At 41.3% G+C, this 12,051-nt stretch overlaps 1 protein-coding gene across 3 annotated transcripts; it reads left to right on the forward strand.

The window, feature by feature from the left end:
* Nucleotides 1-3,471: 3,471 nt before the first annotated feature.
* zbtb18 (zinc finger and BTB domain containing 18) lies at nucleotides 3,472-11,830 on the forward strand. 3 transcript variants are annotated; one of them, XM_087803310.1, is made up of 2 exons: nucleotides 3,472-3,731; nucleotides 7,879-11,830. In XM_087803310.1, the coding sequence occupies exon 2, from the start codon at nucleotides 7,896-7,898 to the stop codon at nucleotides 9,561-9,563; it is 1,668 nt and encodes a 555-aa protein (XP_087659436.1). In that variant the 5' UTR covers nucleotides 3,472-3,731; nucleotides 7,879-7,895; the 3' UTR covers nucleotides 9,564-11,830. The 3 variants fall into 3 exon arrangements, with proteins under 3 accessions (XP_087659436.1, XP_087659435.1, XP_087659434.1); XM_087803309.1 differs by lacking the exon at nucleotides 3,472-3,731 and adding an exon at nucleotides 5,297-5,653; XM_087803308.1 differs by lacking the exon at nucleotides 3,472-3,731 and adding an exon at nucleotides 6,471-6,545.
* The last annotated feature ends 221 nt before the right edge of the window (nucleotides 11,831-12,051 follow it).

Raw genomic sequence — 12,051 nt, forward strand, 5'->3', positions numbered from 1 at the left:
TTGATATCTTGATATCTTGATATCTTGATATCTTGATATATTGATATATTGATATATTGATATCTTGATGTCTTGATATATTGATATATTGATATATTGATATCTTGATATATTGATATATTGATATATTGATATCTTGATATCTTGATATATTGATATATTGATATCTTGATATATTGATATATTGATATCTTGATATCTTGATATATTGATATATTGATATCTTGATGTCTTGATATATTGATATATTGATATCTTGATATCTTGATATATTGATATATTGATATATTGATATCTTGATGTCTTGATATATTGATATATTGATATCTTGATATCTTGATATATTGATATATTGATATCTTGATATCTTGATATATTGATATATTGATATCTTGATGTCTTGATATATTGATATATTGATATATTGATATCTTGATATCTTGATATCTTGATATATTGATATCTTGATGTCTTGATATATTGATATATTGATATATTGATATCTTGATATCTTGATATATTGATATATTGATATATTGATATATTGATATCTTGATGTCTTGATATATTGATATATTGATATCTTAATATCTTGATATATTGATATCTTGATGTCTTGATGTCTTTATATATTGATATATTGATATATTGATATCTTGATATCTTGATATATTGATATCTTGATGTCTTGATATATTGATATATTGATATATTGATATCTTGATATCTTGATATCTTGATATATTGATATATTGATATCTTGATGTCTTGATATATTGATATATTGATATCTTGATATCTTGATATCTTGATATATTGATATCTTGATATATTGATATCTTGATGTCTTGATATATTGATATATTGATATATTGATATCTTGATATCTTGATATCTTGATATCTTGATATATTGATATCTTGATATATTGATATCTTGATGTCTTGATATATTGATATCTTGATATATTGATATCTTGATGTCTTGATATATTGATATATTGATATCTTGATGTCTTGATATATTGATATATTGATATCTTGATATATTGATATATTGATATCTTGATATCTTGATGTCTTGATATCTTGATATATTGATATCTTGATGTCTTGATATCTTGATATATTGATCTGACCAACGATAACTTAGAAGAGATGAAGATCGACTCATGGGTCGGACTCGGACTCGTTCTTCACAGAAGATCCGTCCTGTGGATTCAAAGCACATTTTCTTCTGGCGGCGCTGAACCGTCTCTGAGTCTCAAACAATCCTAAACAAGCAGCTCTTTGTCCTGCGCTTCTAGATTGACACACAACAAGGTCATCGTTCATTTGCATCTGAACGAGTCCTTCTGACACCCAATCGTGTGAATCCATCAGCGCCGGCAGTTCTTCCATCATTAGTGACGCCAATTAGTTTACTGGGCCGGTTGAGCAGAACTTCTGTGACAGAGGTCCAGTTTTGTTCCAGTGACCCACATCTGAGCGAGACCTTCTGCGACAGCAATGATCTTCTTCCTTTGATTGACAGCAGGATGGACTGAAGGTCACTTGTGTTTGTTCACAAGGTTTAACTTACAGGAAACTTTATAACCAAACTATTTTAACCCTTGTGTTACCTCAGGGTCAGGCTGACCCGGAGCTCGTCCATCAGAGTCAAGGGTTAATAATAAACAATAATAACAATCAAAACATGTTTAGCTGCTCTGGTCGCAAACACAAACATCAAACACAAACACAAACACAAACTCAAACACAAACTCAAACACAAACACAAACACTAACACTAACACTAACACTAACACTAACACTAACACTAACACTAACACAAACATCAAACACAAACACAAACACAAACACAAACATCAAACACAAACACAAACACAAACATCAAACACAAACACAAACACCAAAAACAAACACAAACATCAAACACAAACATCAAACACAAACATCAAACACAAACATCAAACACAAACACAAACACAAACACAAACACAAACATCAAACACAAACACAAACATCAAACACAAACACAAACACAAAAATCAAACACAAAAATCAAACACAAACATCAAACATCAAACATCAAACATCAAACATCAAACATCAAACATCAAACACAAACACAAACATCAAACACTAACACAAACATCAAACACAAACACAAACACAAACATCAAACACAAACACAAACACAAACACAAAAATCAAACACAAACACAAACATCAAACATCAAACACAAAAATCAAACACAAACACAAACATCAAACACAAACACAAACACAAACACAAACACAAACATCAAACACAAACACAAACACAAACACAAACATCAAACACAAACACAAACATCAAACACAAACACAAACACAAACACAAACACAAACATCAAACATCAAACATCAAACATCAAACACAAACACAAAAATCAAACACAAACATCAAACACAAACACAAACACAAAAATCAAACACAAACACAAACATCAAACACAAACACAAACACAAACACAAACATCAAACATCAAACACAAACACAAACACAAACACAAACACAAAAATCAAACACAAACATCAAACACAAACACAAACACAAAAATCAAACACAAACACAAACATCAAACATCAAACACAAACACAAACACGTCTACAGAAGAAAACATGAAGATATTCAATCTGTTGTACAAACATCTACAGTGAAAGTTACTAAACGTGTTCCTCGAGTTCTTCTGAGGATCTTCTGATGTTCTGAAGAACAAACCTGTCGAACCCTTAACCCTTAACCCTTAACCCTTAACCCTTAACCCTTAACCCTTAACCCTTAACCCTTAACCCTAACCCTAACCATAACCTCGACCAGGATCTCAAGAAACGTGAATAAAAGAATCTTTGGATGTTTTGATGTTTTTATTCACAAGAGTATGTTTAACGTGAAAGTATTTGATGAAGCTTGTGATCAATACTGAACAAACTTCTATGATGATACGTTTGTGTTTTATTCATTTTGATTAAAGTATAAAATACTTTGCACTGATTATTTAATACATAACAATAAATCCTGCTTGTATTAGTTTTCCTGATTTGTCTTCATAAAAGTTTTAAACTAAACTAAAAATGCATGAAATGATTTCAAATGTGAAAACTGTGAATCATTTTTAAACTGTTCAGAGTAAAGAAATCAAAAGGATCAATAAAATAAACATGAATTATAATATATTACATATTATTTACATGAAAATATGAGACATGATCGTAGATATATTTTGGAAAATGTTAAATATTCGTACAGTTTGAAAAAAAGAAGTTTTTTATCCAAACAACTTAGTCTCGTTCCTCCAGATGACGACTGGTCACGTGGTCTGAGGCAGCATCAGCTCAAGGTGCTGCACCTGCTCTCTGGCCCCGCCCCCTGCGCTGCACACGAACTACAGTACCCAGGATGCACCGCGCCAGCCTCCGCTCTCGTCGCTCTCCTCTGCGCCAGTAAGTCCGTCTTTGACTCGGAACCAGTCGGTTCTGCTGCTCGTGCTCGTGGGTCCAGGCGAGCCGGACTCGCGCGCTCCTCCTGCTGCTCCTGCTCCTGCTCCTCCTGCTGCTCCTGCTGCTCCTGCTCCTCCAGAGCAACAGGAACATCTGGACTCGTCGTCGCTCCTGCTGCTCCTCCAGACATGAGTCCAGAGTCTCTGTAGTTCTGCGGGACCTTCTGCGGGATTCGACGTCTGGTCTGTGAGTAGAGCGTGTGCGTGAGGCGCGTGCGCGGCGCGGAAGTGTGTTAGCTCAGTGTTAGCTGTTGTCATAGCAGCAGGCCTTAAGTTACATTCTTCTCACTTACGAGCTAACGAGGCTAAAGCTAACGAGAGTCAAACATCAACTTCTTTGTTTGTTTGTTCAACTGTTACTTCTATTATGTTATTGACGGTTAAAATGGCGGAGACGGTGTTTATTACCGTGTAATGATCAGGTAGAAGTACAGGTGTCAGAGTTAGACGTCACTTTTGAAGTTAGTTAGTAAGACATTATTATTTAAAGTTATTAAGTAAGACATTATTATTTAAAGTTAGTTAGTAAGACATTATTATTTAAAGTTAGTTAGTAAGACATTATTATTGAAAGTTAGTAAGTAAGACATTATTATTTAAAGTTAGTTAGTAAGACATTATTATTGAAAGTTAGTAAGTAAGACATTATTATTTAAAGTTAGTTAGTAAGACATTATTATTTAAAGTTATTAAGTAAGACATTATTATTTAAAGTTAGTTAGTAAGACATTATTATTTAAAGTTATTAAGTAAGACATTATTATTTAAAGTTAGTAAGTAAGACATTATTATTTAAAGTTAGTTAGTAAGACATTATTATTTAAAGTTAGTAAGTAAGACATTATTATTTAAAGTTAGTTAGTAAGACATTATTATTTAAAGTTAGTTAGTAAGTAAGACATTATTATTTAAAGTTAGTTAGTAAGACATTATTATTTAAAGTTAGTTAGTAAGACATTATTATTTAAAGTTAGTTAGTAAGTAAGACATTATTATTTAAAGTTAGTAAGTAAGAAATAAATGTTTTCAATAGAATTCAATGTCAATCAATATTCTTTGATTTCATAGTTTCATGATCAACTGTTATTATTACCTGTTACATGTACAGTGAACACGTTGTATTATTATTACCTGTTACATGTACAGTGAACACGTTTTATTATTATTACCTGTTACATGTACAGTGAACACGTTTTATTATTATTACCTGTTACATGTACAGTGAACACGTTTTATTATTATTACCTGTTACATGTACAGTGAACACGTTTTATTATTATTACCTTTTACATGTACAGTGAACACGTTTTATTATTATTACCTGTTACATGTACAGTGAACACATTGTATTATTATTACCTGTTACATGTACAGTGAACACGTTGTATTATTATTACCTGTTACATGTACAGTGAACACGTATTATTATTACCTGTTACATGTACAGTGAACACGTTGTACTTCTATATCACGTTTACCTTGTTCTTCTGAAAACTGTTGAATCTCGTCGCGGATGAACCCGTGAACGTCAGTGGAAACAATATGTGTTGAAAGTTTGAAAGTGTTGTGCGACGGTTGGTGTCGTCGTCTTTGTTCCGAGAGAAAGAGACGAAAGACAAAGTTGCTGGAATGAAAGAGGAGTCGGTGGCAGGAGTGTAGAGGAGCAGCATATGGCTGGAGAGGAGCACAGCTGGAGGTAGCATCTCCATCTGAGGATGATGTCAGAGCAGCTGACAGGCTGCCATCCACCTCCTCCCTCCTCCTCCTCCTCCCTCCTCCTCCCTCCTCCTCACCCCTCCCAGTCCTTTATTGTGAGTCTCAGCGGCAGCCTGGGAGAGTTAGTGTTCTCGGTGTGTGTTTGTGTGTTTGTGTGTGTGTGTTTGTGGCTGCTGATCAGCGCCAGTTAGGGGGAGGAAGAGGAGGAGGAGGAGGAGGAGGAGGTGGTATCTCGTTCCCCTCCAACATCTCCTCCACTTTGCATCTGTCCCTCGCAGTCTGAACACTGAGGTGGTTTTTTTCTGCCTCTTCTACTGCGACTCATTGACTCGACTCGAGCGAGGAAGAGGAAGACGAGCGTCCAGTTGATCAAGTTGATGCATCCTGCTGCAGGTACACTTGTGTGTGTGTGTGTGTGTGCGTTGGTGTGCGTTTGTGTGCGAGGCTGAAGGAGTGGGTCAGTCCTCGCTGAGGTTGTGTCGCTGTTTTTTGTCAGATTCCAGCTTTAAAAGAAACTTTTTCTCTGAATGTACGAGAAGAAAGTGTGAGAAAACTAACAGAAAAGTTGTTGTTTTTGCTGCATAAACTTCCATGAATTGAATAATAATAAGATTAATAATGAAGATGCCGGTGAATAAATTCAAGTGCAGATTAAATCCCAATAATCTGAGTTTTTCCAGCGCTGAAGTCCAGCTGACGGTCAGATTGCTGGAAAGCGTGCGCGGCGACTCGAGCGGCTGGACGAGACTAATTTAGAAGTTGCAGATTTGAGCTGCTTGAATTGGCTAGACAGCTGTAATCGCACTCCCTCCTAGTCTTAATCTCTTTATCTGGCGAGCAGCTGCCATATGGCCCCCGTCAGCTGGATCAGATGTGGGCGAGCCTCCCTCCTCTCCCTCTTCAGACCCGGCTCAGGCGGGCCGGGTCCGGGCCGACCCGTCCGCCGACGGCTCTCTCTCCTCCGTCTTTATTTTTAGCCATCTTTAAGGATTAGGATTGATGCTGTGACGAGGGCACTTACAGTGATTGTATTGTAAATCTCTTCAGGGCGGTGGGCGAGGGGGGGGTCAGCCTCGGACTGAAGGGTGGAAGAAGGAGTTTGGAGGAGGTTTGGCTGGACGGGGGGTGGAGGCGGGAGGAGGTTCACAGTGAGCCCCCCTCGTGGAGGGCGAGCACACACACCTCACACACTCACCCGTCGTGGCTTCATTCAAACGAGGTGATTTAACTGCTTTGTTAACACGAAGCATGTATTTTCTCAGGCGGGACCAGTGGACGCCAACAGGTGGGACTTCCTGCACATGTTCACCTCGAGAACCGGTCCGTCAGTGAGACTCAGTCCAGGCCGTTTTCTTCCGTCTTTTATTGTCGCGCGACGGACGAGTTTTGTTGACCGAGCTATTTTCAATTGGCCAGTTTTCCTTCTCGGCTGAGCCTGTGGAGGTGGTTTGTAGGTAGGCTGGTACTGTGTGTGTGTGTGTGTGTGTGTGTGTGTGTGTGTGAGGACGGCGTGTGCAGCTGAAAGCCGGTTACCTAAAAGCGCTGTGCCAGGCCAGGCCAAAGTGGGTTAATAAAAATAACCAGCGTAGGAGCAGCGACGGTCCAGGAGTGCAGCAGAGGAGTTAAGAGATGTTCTTCACTTGGATCTTCTCACCGTGATCCTCTCAATGAAGAACATCTAAGATGATGATCATTCAATCATTATTTTAATTATTCATCTGCGTCTATAATTAACAGAAAATCATAATTCAGAGAAATAAAACCAAAACAGTGTTTTGGTTTTATTTTGACACCAAAGCGTAGAAATGTTTCCTCCTGAGAACTTCGTAGCATTTTAAATAATCCACTTGATTGTTTTTGCCGTAAATGATCTCGGCCGCGTGTCGGTTGATCAGCGAAAGGTTATTTTTATCGGAACATTTTTTTAAACAAAGTATTAAATTAATTTGTTCTGCTCGTAGCAAAATGAAATTTTATCATCAGTTTAATTCATATTTTTATCATGTTTGCACTTAATTATTCTGAAGAAAACGATGTGGTTTTATACAAATTCTTTCTTGTCAAATGAAATATTTTTAAATGAAATATAATGTATATATTCTCGCAGTCATTAGATCCGTCGTTATAAAGAATAAGGAAAAGAAGAAATCATTTCCTCCGAGGACTAAAATGGAAATAAGGAAACGCAACGTTTCTGCAGCGTTTTCCTCGTCAGTCGTTTTTATTTAATGTCATAAGAGGTTGATTTAAACGAGCAGATCTTTTCATCAGTATAACCACATAATTTAACCACATTATTTAACCACATAATTTAACCACATTATTTAACCACATTATTTAACCACATTATTTAACCACATAATTTAACCACATAATTTAACCACATTATTTAACCACATAATTTAACCACATTATTTAACCACATAATTTAACCACATAATTTAACCACATTATTTAACCACATTATTTAACCACATCATTTAACCACATTATTTAACCACATTATTTAACCACATAATTTAACCACATTATTTAACCACATTATTTAACCACATTATTTAACCACATTATTTAACCACATTATTCCTCATGATCTGACCCGGTCTCTGTCGCTGCAGGTTATGAGGACGGCAGGATGGAGTTCCCCGACCACAGCAGACATTTGCTCCAGTGCCTGAGCGAGCAGCGGCACCAGGGCTTCCTGTGCGACTCCACGGTTCTGGTGGGCGATGCTCAGTTCCGAGCCCACCGGGCCGTGCTCGCCTCCTGCAGCATGTACTTCCACCTCTTCTACAAGGACCAGCTGGACAAGAGGGACGTGGTCCACCTCAACAGCGACATCGTTACGGCGCCGGCGTTCTCGCTGCTTCTGGAGTTCATGTACGAGGGCAAGCTGCAGTTCCAAAGCCTGCCTGTAGAGGACGTGCTGGCGGCGGCGAGTTACCTGCACATGTATGACATCGTCAAGGTGTGCAAGAAGCGGCTGAAGCAGAAAGCCACGGCGGAGGCGGACAGCACTCGCAAGGAGGAGGACGGAGGCTCCAGCTGCTCCGATAAAGCCGACAGTCTCTCCGAGGGGTCCACCGGTCGCCCCGGGACCGCCGACCTGCTGCACAGCGACGAGGACGACGAGGGGAAGACGGAGGTGGCGCCGCTGTGGCTGCGACTGCCGACGGCCGACCGACCCGTCACGCCTGCCGTGCCCACGACCAGCCCCGGTCTCAGGGAGGCGGAGGTCCCGGCTGTCCTGACCGAAGGAGCCAAGATGCTGTCCCCGGCCGGCAGCCCGACCAGCTCCACCGGGTCTCTGTCCCAGAAGTCTCAGCGCTCGCTCGGCTCTCGTGCCCACCGAGGCCGACGAGTGTCCAACGATGCCGACTGCGTCCTGGACCTGTCCGTCAAACCCCTGGCAGGCAGTAACCACAGCAACCACCACCCCATGTACCTGACCCCGGACAGTCTCCAGAGTCCGCTGGCTGTGAGAGTGAAGGTGGAAAGGGGCGTGGCCTCGGACGAGGACGATGACCTGGGAGGGGGCGACTACGACATGGAGCACAGTGGTATCACCAAAGTGTCGGCCCCCTGCACCAACGGGGGTCTGGCCCACCACGGGGTCGGAGGGCCCCTGTCCGTCCAGCGCCGGCTCGGCCTGGAGGCGCACCTGACCGCCATGAGGGAGGCGGCGCTGGCGTCCGAGCTGGAGCGCGACGAGAAGCCGACGCCCGCCGCCGACGGCGAGGACGCGCTGGGCGAGAGCGAGCGCGCTCAGGCCGAGGCGGCCATAGACAACTCTCTGCTGCCTTACGTGTCCAACATGCTGTCGGCGCAGCACAGCCAGATCTTCATGTGCCCGCTGTGCAACAAGGTGTTCCCCTCGCCGCACATCCTGCAGCTGCACCTCAGCTCCCACTTCAGGGAGCAGGAGGGCATCCGCTCCAAGCCCACCGGAGACGTCAACGTGCCCACCTGCACCATCTGCAGCAAGACCTTCTCCTGCATGTACACGCTGAAGCGCCACGAGCGGACGCACTCCGGCGAGAAGCCGTACACCTGCACCACCTGCGGGAAGAGCTTCCAGTACTCGCACAACCTCAGCCGCCACGCCGTGGTTCACACGCGCGAGAAGCCGCACGCCTGCAAGTGGTGCGAGCGGCGCTTCACGCAGTCCGGAGACCTTTACCGACATATTCGCAAGTTCCACTGCGAACTCGTCAACTCGCTGTCGGTGAAGAGCGAACCTCTGGCGCTGCCCAACGTCAGGGACTGGGCCATCGAGGACAGCTCGCAGGAACTGTGGAAGTAGAGGCGGCGCGTCGAGGGTTGATCGCGTACTTGTTTGTTGCAAAATCTCAGTCAATTGCACTTTAATAGCACATGAAAATGTTACTACTGACTTGTTTGAAATCTGACTTGATTTTTTTACTCTCTTTGGTCGTTCTTTTCCTCCCTCCGACGCTCCGACGCTCCGACGCTCCGGCGGCGGCGGGAGTTCAGGTCGAAAACACTGAAGTTTAGAAAACACTAAACGGGTTTTTGTTTTGTTGTGAGCCGGTGGCGTCACACACTCGTGACCGTATGTGTGTGTAAGAGAAGACGTGCACGAGTGTGTGAGTGTGTTTCATGTGTTGGTCGATGTTGTGTTTCTGGCTGCGAGGTGTTGTTGGCGCGACTCGAGCTCTTTGGTATCGACTGACAAATTGACGGCACTCATGGAATCACAGCCTCCTTCACTTCCAATCAATCTAAAGTATTTTAAATTAATTATTATTATTATCACTATTTAAATAGTTTCTTAAATCTAGATGGCAGTCTTTTAAACTCACTTGCTGAGAAATTAATTTAATTTAAGGTTGTTGTATATTGTTCTGCTATAGTAAAAATATTCTTTTTTAATTCAACATTTTTGTAACAGGACCTGCTGTTGTTGCATGATGTCCAGACGTGTATATTTTTAAATAAAATGTGAATTTGCTGTGTATTACTGTACAATTGTAATGGATCAAATATTTGACGACAGGCTTTTTTTATCTTTGTGAACTCAAGGGTGCAGTTGAATATGTTTCTGATGAAGTGCATGTTATTTTCTTCTGTCCTCGTGTTTCACTTTGTTTTCTATCAGGAAGAAACGAGGGACGAGGTTTTACTTCACTCTAGACGAGTGGAACTGAATGTGTTTCATTTGGATGTTGAAGCAAAACCATGAAGCATTTTAATGCCTGTGTCTTTATGCACTGATGTGTGTGTGTGTGTGTGTGTGTGTGTGTGTGTGTGTGTGTGTGTGTGTGTGTGTGTGTGTGTGTGTGTGTGTGTGTGTGTGTGTGTGTGTGTGTGTGTGTGTGTGTGTGTGTGTGTGTGTGTGTGTGTGTGACTCGGTTATTACCGCTCAATTGAATCTACTGAACATCGACGTCCATCCAGCACTTCTTCCTTCACTGCTGTTTGTTTTCTGTAAACAAGTTGTTTCTGCTTCTCTAGTGAAGATCAAGTCTCAGAAGAAAAGGTTGAAGGATTGTGTTTGTCGTGGAGACGAGACGTTGAATCTGTTTCCAGAGGCTTGATGTTCCTTTTCAATCAAAACGCCTTCTTTTGAATCATCGTATCGAACTTATCTGTTCCGATGGTTAACGACTCCATGCTTCTGGAAACATTTTACAACTGATGGTCGAGCGTCAAGAACACTTGCATCCTGTTCCCTGTGCAGCCTTGTCCCATGATGTGTGTGTGTGTGTGTGTGTGTGTGTACATGTGTGTGTACATGTGTGTGTACATGTGTGCGTGTGTGTGTGCGTGTGTGTGTAAATGTGTGTGCGTGTGTGTGTGTACATGTGTGTGTGTGTGTGTACGTGTGTGTGTGTGTGTGTGTACATGTGTGTACGTGTGTGTGTGTGTACATGTGTGTGTGTACATGTGTGTGTGTGTGTGTACATGTGTGTGTGTGTGTGTGTACATGTGTGTACGTGTGTGTACGTGTGTGTGTACATGTGTGTGTGTACATGTGTGTGTACATGTGTGTACGTGTGTGTGTGTGTGTGTGTACATGTGTGTGTGTACATGTGTGTACATGTGTGTGTGTGTGTGTACATGTGTGTGTGCCGCCCTGTCATCTGGCCGCCCCTCCAGGCGCCTCCAGTGGCCCACGGACCAGGCGCTGGTTGAAACCCTCGAGTCGCTCCTGATTCTCTGGTCGTTCTTGAGCCTTAAACTGCTGTCGTCTTCGACTCTGGATGATCGATGACAACGTTTCATCTTTGCTGTGTTTACTTGAAAACTAAGGTGTGAAAATGAAGGTTCGAGGGTGAAATGACTGAGTCTGTTTAAAAAAAAAAGACAATCAATGTCTGAGAAAAGCAGATTCTATTGAGAAACGTTTGATCCTGTTGAGAAAAAAATCTTCTTTTATCTGCTTTAGTTTGTTTTTTTTTAGCTTTTGACAATCATAGCTGGTTTGATTTGTTTCTCCAGGGAGTGGATTCTACTTGTGTTTAGTTTTGTAATTTTCAGTGTGTTGTTGTTGACATTTTTAAAATTGTGTGCAAACTGCAATAAATTATAAGAATCTTGAAATTCTAACATCGTGTCAAGTTTGTTTTTGTGAAAATGAAGAAATAAAAGAATCTTATCGAGTGAGATTCCGTTGAAAATGAACTAAAGAATCTTAAGATCAAAGATATTCTTGTCATTTGATCTCAACCTCTGAGTAAATCTGGACTAAACTATTGAAATACATTCATTTACCAACAGAAATATTATTTTATAATTTTGGTCATTTATTAAAGCATATTGGATGATTG

Source organism: Callionymus lyra, chromosome 11 (assembly GCF_982586985.1).
Source record: "Callionymus lyra chromosome 11, fCalLyr1.hap1.1, whole genome shotgun sequence".
In the NCBI taxonomy this organism is placed as follows: domain Eukaryota; kingdom Metazoa; phylum Chordata; class Actinopteri; order Syngnathiformes; family Callionymidae; genus Callionymus; species Callionymus lyra.

Coding starts and splice junctions, on each gene's coding strand:
- zbtb18 (XM_087803308.1), top strand. CDS start 6,509: ATGTATTTTCTCAGGCGGGACCAGTGGACGCCAACAG. Junction 6,546..7,878: donor GGACCAGTGGACGCCAACAG/GTGGGACTTCCT, acceptor CTGTCGCTGCAG/GTTATGAGGACGGCAGGATG.